Here is a 6,500-nt window from a genome sequence, read left to right as displayed (position 1 = left end):
TTTTCCTTTTTAGTTTATTCTAAAAAAATGACACATTTTTAATTTTAGTAATTTTCTCTCTCCAACTAATACATCCAAATACTTTTTTCACTTTTCAATTAAATATTTAACTGTCTTTCTCTCTCCTTATTTAATACTTCTATATACTTTTGCTATCTTCAATTAATCAGATTAATCAATTAACTTCTAAAATCTGGTGCTAACTAAAAAATCTGCCATATTATTTACTACTCCAACTTAATTATTTACTACTCCAACGTTTAAAGCTTAATCAATTAACTTCTAAAATCTGGTGCTAACTAAAAAATCTGCCATATTATTTACTACTCCAACTTAATTATTTACTACTCCAACGTTTATGCTTTACTCATCCTCTCTCTATATATTCGAGCAACGATCACTACCACCATCAACAAAGCTCAAACCCTTGCGATCACATTCAAATCTGAGATTCTCTAACACCATCCGCATCATCATGTGTATCAAATCTTGCAAGAGTTCTCCACTGTTGAGACCTACACCACCACTAAACCCTAAAGCTGAAGAATGGCGCCCAACTAGACTCAACCATATCCCCTCTCCTCCTCACAAACTGCTATGGCATATTCCTCCTCAACCACACTGCTATCAATACCATCCCATGCCTTACTTTCAACGCGCTTTGCCTCACTTCTTCTACCACTCCTTTCCTCCGCCACCGCCGCCCATCCCCTTTAGCGGCCAGGGGAAGAATGCTTCCGAGAAATCGGACTGCTCCATCGTCAAACAAGGCCAAAAATCAGGTGTGTCTAAGCCACCCAAGAACAAAGAGGCGTCTCATCTTACTCATCACTTTTCATCATCCTCATCAAGAACCACGGTTATGCTGCGAAACATTCCTAATCAGTTAAGGTACATATATATATCCTCTTCTTTTTTTTTTTCTTTTTTTTTGAATCAATAGCTGCAACCTTATTTTCAGTAAGTTTTAAGGTATTTTTTCCGACATCTAATTAATTCTTTCCTGGAACTATTCTGGGATTTTAGGGCTGAGTGTTCTTGTAAAATTGTAGTAATGAAATGAATGTTCCTACGCCATATGATAGTTTTAAGGCAAAAAGATGAATTTTCTTAGGAGGTGGAGTAACATAATTTTTGGCTTTATTTGTAGTACCATAATGCACTAGTCCCTCAATTCATAGTAATAGACGCATTTCATCACTCGTTTTATAAAAATAATTATAAATAGTTAAAGTTAATAAAAATTAAAGTAAGAGAGAGAATATTATTGATAAAACTCTTCTATTCGGTTTAACTATTTATTAGTATCATTTTTTTTAAAACGAGTGCTAAAAATAAAATGCCTCGTCCTATAAAAATAATTATATATAATTAAAATAGAGAAAAAGTAAAATAAAAGATAAAATATTATAGATAAAATTCTTCTGTCCACTTTAACTATTTATTATTTTTTTTTAAAATGAGTGCAGAAAATAAAATATCTTTATTGCTGGCCGAAGTCTATTACAGTGGAAGAACGGAGGGAGTATTTTACTATTGTTTGAGGAAAATTCAATTTCACTGGAAAAAGGGGGCATTTTAAAAAAAAAGAAAAAAATACCGATGAAGGTTAATGGCAGCCGCTTAATCTCCAATCTCATAAATATTCTGTTTCAATTGTCATTTATCATAAGAAATGATTACTAGTAGTATTTTTTTTAGGAGATCGAGACTCTTCATTTCCAATTCTATGCCACCTGTTGTATATGTCATGCACCGTGTGAATTTTAATTATGTGACACAAGTGATTAAATGCAGGCCTTCCTAGCTAGTAGTAGATCAATTTACTTTTCAGAGTCTCAACATCTTTAAATCAAATTTTAAATTCCATATCAACTGAGAATAATTTGGTGATTTTTCATGATTGTGTAAATGTGTTAGGAGGGAGTTCATGCTCGAGTTTCTGGATAGCTATTGCACCTCACAGTCTTTGGAGTACGATTTCATGTATCTCCCAATGGATTTCAGGTAACCTGTTTATTTAATTGCTGTTATATATCACAATTATTGATTTATTTTAAAATTATGAGATTATTTATCAAATACTATGATGGAAATATTCTGCTTTAAATATTGGTGTCATGATTTGGACTCCAATTTTGTGATTTATATTAATTTGTAATTAAATTGGAATTGATAGGAGCAAGGACAATCTTGGGTATGCGTTCGTGAACTTCACAAAGGGTGGAGATGCATTGAAGTTCAAGAAAATAGTTCAGGGTTTCAAATGGGGACCTTTGGAAACGGACAAGGGCATCTTCACATCTAGGAAAATTTGTGCCATAACATGGGCAAGAATTCAGGTACAATTAATAACGTGGAGTACTACCTTAATTTGAATTTTAGTTGCTTAACTGCAGTTTGATACATACACAATTAATTGAGCACTCCATATGATTTTTTAGGGCAAAGAGAGGCTAGTGAAAAGGTTCGAGAGCTCCACCTTTCGTTGTGACAATCCCGAATTCTTGCCGGCGGTGTTCGATCCACCACGTGGTGGAACCAACGCTACTTCTCCGGTGGTCGTCGGTAGACTGATCAACCAAGCGAGGAGTTAGGGTTTCGTACTAATTACTCCTAGTAGAGTATCTCTCTCATGATGAGGTTTAGGTAATGTAGGTTGCTGTGTGTGTGTGTGGAGTTTGCTTGTAGGAAAAATGTTGGATGATTTGTGTAATGGTTAGGATTTTTGTCCAGTGATTTGACAAGGCTGTGTTTTCATAATCTCCCTCAAATTTTGAATTTATTTGTGGGGTGATATGGAAACAATGTTTTGTTTTATTTGCTGCAAATTGGAAATCTCCTCACCTTTGTGTAATATTATAACCTACTGATGTTTATGTGAATGCACAATGTGTTTGATCCTATAGAATTATGGGGGAACTTTTTTTTAAGTCCACGAACTTTGTCAAAATATCATTTTAGGTTCGTAAATTTTGAAAATATCATTTTTGTCCATCAACTACTGGTTAATACTATTTGAGGTATTTTGAATTTTTTTTAGACGAAAATGCCCTTAAGACCTTCAAAGGTCAATTTGGACAATTCTTGCGTCAATCATCTTGCGAGAGACATAGAATCCAACAATTTTTAACGGAAAATTTTTATATTTAAATTCAATTTAGATGTTAATTGATCTCCATTTTGAAATTTCATCTCCGAATGACAATCCAAATTACTCCCTCCGTCCACGAATAAGAGTCTCGTTTTTTCATTTTGGTCAGTCCACGAATAAGAGTCTCGGTTCATAATTACCATAAATGGTAAACAGATCCCACATTCCACTAACTCATTCTACTCACATATCATTTAAAATTAATATATACAAGTGAGACTCCTATTCCACTAACTTTCTTCCACCCACTTTTCTTAACATTTCTTAAAACTCGAGCCATTTAGAAATGAGACTTTTAATCGTGGACGGCGGGAGTAATAGCTATCTAATTTTTTTTAAAAATAAACTAAATATAGTTCACACATCACGTATAGTAAGTTAATAAAATGCAGTTTAGATTGAAAAAATAAAATAAAGTATCAAGTTCCAATTCAATATCATTAAGTAATTAGTCATCTAATAATTGAAAAACTAACACATTTTTTACGAAAATTTTTAATTATATTTAAATTCAATTTGGATGGTAACTGAATTAAATAGTAGTAAAAAAATTGTTGGACTCTAGGTCTTTGACGCAAGATGAGTAGCGAAAGAATTGTCCAAATTGCCCTTTGAAGGCCTTAAGGGTATTTTCGTCCGAAAAAAGATTAAATACCTCAAATGATACTCCCTCCGTCCCATAAAAGTTGAGTCGTATTCCTTTTTTAGTCCGTCCCAACAAAGTTGAGTCATTTCCTTTTTTAACAAAAGACAAAACATCAAATCACTCTTACTTTATTCCATCATTTACTTTACTCTTTCTTATCTTTCCTACTTTTTTCATCTCTCCTATTTATTTAATATAAATTCTTAATCTCCGTGCCTAAAAGTTTTGTATCAACTTTTATGGGACGGAGGGAGTATTAACTTGTAGTTCACGGACATAAAATGATATTTTTAAAGTTCACGGACCTAAAATGATATATTCAAAGTTCACGGACCTAAAATGATACTTTAACAAAGTTTGTAGACCTAAAAAAATGTTCTCTCTAAAATTATAATGTGTTTTGTCTTGGTAGTATTTATTAATGTTCTTGGTAAAACAATATTCGGTTCATCCCTATTCAATCCTTTATTAGGTTATAAACTTGTACTCTCTCCGTCCCAGTTAAGATGATACATTTCTTGGTCTTCGCGATCGAGAGTTTAGGAGTTGTTATTTGTTAATGTGTTTAATTGGAGATAGAAAAAATGGGTGTAATTATTAAAATAGAGAGAAAAAAAAATGAGTTCTATTATTTTAATAGGAGTGAGAAAAAATGGTTGAATATATGAATTGAAGAGAAAATTTTCAAAAAAGGAAATGTATCATCTTAGTTGGGACTTGGGACAAACTAAAAAGGAAATACAGATCTCGTACTCCAACACTGCAGCTTCATTTCTATGCCAACATTCATAATATAATAAAATAATGTTATAATATCCCACCGCCACTTACATGTTTATAACATCATTTTATTATGTCGTGAGTGTTGGAGTAGGAATGAAATAGGAGTATCGGAGTAGGTGATCCTTTACGCATTTTAAGTGCGACGGAGAGAGTAACTTGTAATAATACCATTCTTATATTTTTTTTCTGGGATATTAATAAATTAAAAAGTCCTGATATTTATTCATGTGTAGTGTTTTAAAAGTGTATTCGCAATGCATGGTGTGGGAGTGTTGCGGGTTATGGGTGGATCCACTTTATGGTTAGATGGGGGAAAATGCCCCTTTAAGCATCTCCAACAAGGAAAAGGTAAATGAAAGAGGTATATCAGCTATTTACCTTTTCAAAAAGTGAAATATATATTTCCAAAAAGTAATATATTCCAAAAGAAAAAGATATATATAAAGGTATATCATTTAAAAAAAATAAAATAATAGTACAAAATGCATTAAAAAACATAAAGTGTAATACCTTCTCAAATACCTTCCCCATTGAAGAATGATTTTTCATGAAAAGAAGGAAAATATGGTGGTTATATGATTTTACCTCTCCATCCATCCCTCTCTATTGATGAGAGGTAAAGATACCTCCTCAAAATGGAAAAGGGTATAATACCTTCTCAAATACTTCTCCCATTGGAAAATGATTTTTCATGAAGAAAAGGTAAATATGGTAGTTATATAATTTTACCCCTCCATTTACCTCTCCCCGTGGAGATGCTCTTATAATCTTACCAAATATTTTGATGGTATACACTTTTTGAATTAATTTTTTTAAATTTCTTCTTGTTTGTCCTTTCTTAAAAATTTCTTTATATACTCAATTTGCCCACAAAAAATATACTTATATTAGTTTTCCTATTTCATTTTGGGATGTCCACTAAAATTATACTAAGTGTAAATATGGAAAGTTTTCAACAAATAATAATTCTACACGTCATTTATAATATGAACACCATAATCAACTAACATTCATTTTACTACATTTCCTCTCACTCTCTTACTTTTTCCTATTTCTCTCTTACTCTGTCTAATTTTGTTATATTTTTGTGGATAGTGTGTGCATAATGTTGTACTCCCTCCGTCCGTTATTAGGAGTCTCATTTGAGTTCGGCATGAGTTTTAAGAAATATAAAGAAAAGTGGATGAGAAAAGATAGTGGAAGGTGGAGCCCATTTTTATATATTAGTTTTATAATAGAATGTGAGTGGAATGAGTTAGTGGAAAGTGAGGTATACCTACCATTTATAGTAAAAGTGAATCGGGACTCCTAATGGCTGACGAACTAAAATGGTAAACCGGGACTCCTAATGGCGGACGGAGGAAGTATATTTTTGTGGATAGTGGGTTCATAATTTTGTATATTTCTGGCTCCCCCATGTGATAGAGTACTACTCCATCTGTTTCATAGTAATGGGGTAATTTTTCTTTTTATTAAAACTCAAAATATTTCTTCACTTATTTTATTCTCTTTTTACTTTATTCTCTTTTTATCTCTCTATCTTTTCCATTTTCTATTTTATTATTTCATTACTTAACCCACTTAACATAATTCTTTTTAAATTGCGTGCCAAAAAGACACGCCTCCACTGCTATGAAATAAAAGGAGTTCCAATTATGATATAGATGCTTTGTTTGTGATTAATTATTTTATTTTGATTTGATTTTAGTATAAAAAATATAAAGAAAAATGAATAAAATAGTATGTAAGTATAACGTTCATTTGCAAAAAACTATATGAGTAATAAAAAGTAAGTAAATACTTAAGATTCATAGTGTTAAATAATTCAATATTTTCAGTTTCAGACTTGGCCTAGGATGTCATAGTGTCATAACGTTTTGTCAACAAAAGGGTTAAGATCCATATAATTCAAGGATT

The 6,500-nt window shown here is 31.9% G+C and overlaps 1 protein-coding gene across 1 annotated transcript; it reads left to right on the top strand.

Moving 5' to 3' along the window:
• Positions 1-409: 409 nt before the first annotated feature.
• LOC125217626 (protein terminal ear1 homolog) lies at positions 410-2,822 on the top strand. Its single transcript, XM_048119147.2, has 4 exons — positions 410-891; positions 1,921-2,007; positions 2,180-2,342; positions 2,445-2,822. The coding sequence occupies exons 1-4, from the start codon at positions 476-478 to the stop codon at positions 2,595-2,597; spliced, it is 819 nt and encodes a 272-aa protein (XP_047975104.1). The 5' UTR covers positions 410-475; the 3' UTR covers positions 2,598-2,822.
• The last annotated feature ends 3,678 nt before the right edge of the window (positions 2,823-6,500 follow it).

Source organism: Salvia hispanica, chromosome 1 (assembly GCF_029641045.1).
Source record: "Salvia hispanica isolate PSC_SH4W2 chromosome 1, Shi_PSC_v1, whole genome shotgun sequence".
In the NCBI taxonomy this organism is placed as follows: Eukaryota; Viridiplantae; Streptophyta; class Magnoliopsida; order Lamiales; family Lamiaceae; genus Salvia; species Salvia hispanica.
The sequence above is the reverse complement of the archived record's forward strand: the minus strand, read 5'-3'. Positions and strand labels throughout refer to the sequence as shown.

Excerpts from the sequence above, each read along its gene's own strand:
- LOC125217626 (XM_048119147.2), top strand. The coding sequence starts at position 476 with ATGTGTATCAAATCTTGCAAGAGTTCTCCACTGTTGAGACCTACACCA. Across the intron at positions 2,008-2,179 it reads TATCTCCCAATGGATTTCAG|GAGCAAGGACAATCTTGGGT; the intron begins GTAACCTGTTTA and ends TGGAATTGATAG. Across the intron at positions 2,343-2,444 it reads TAACATGGGCAAGAATTCAG|GGCAAAGAGAGGCTAGTGAA; the intron begins GTACAATTAATA and ends ATGATTTTTTAG.